The following is a 251-nucleotide window of genomic DNA, read 5'->3' on the forward strand; positions in this document are numbered from 1 at the left end:
CGTTCGTGATCCTCCGCCAGCCCTCCAGGACCCAGCATCACCTGTTAGATCTCAGACCCTTGCCCTGGGATTGAGTCTGACCGCAGCATGGTAGCCCGGGGGGGAATGGCACGGTTTTGGAGCCTGGAGAGCCTTCAGATGGGTATGTATGAGGATAACATGCTCTCTCGCGTGCTGATTTTACAGTGTTTTTAGAGTGAACTGATAAACTGTGGCAGGCAGGGGGGGGGGGTTTGTTTTTTTTTTTTTAC

At 53.0% G+C, this 251-nt stretch overlaps 1 protein-coding gene across 2 annotated transcripts in view; it reads left to right on the forward strand.

Annotated features, from left to right (window-relative positions):
- Nucleotides 1-87: 87 nt before the first annotated feature.
- Nucleotides 88-251, forward strand: part of SPATA13 (spermatogenesis associated 13) — a 16,530-nt gene continuing 16,366 nt past the window's right edge. For both annotated transcript variants that reach the window (XM_010016140.1, XM_010016141.1), the window contains exon 1: nt 88-142. In XM_010016140.1, the coding sequence (XP_010014442.1) occupies nt 88-142 (55 nt within the window). The remainder of the gene's footprint in view (nt 143-251) is intronic.

Source organism: Nestor notabilis, unplaced genomic scaffold, assembly GCF_000696875.1.
Source record: "Nestor notabilis isolate BGI_N333 unplaced genomic scaffold, ASM69687v1 scaffold30616, whole genome shotgun sequence".
Lineage (NCBI taxonomy): Eukaryota > Metazoa > Chordata > Aves > Psittaciformes > Psittacidae > Nestor > Nestor notabilis.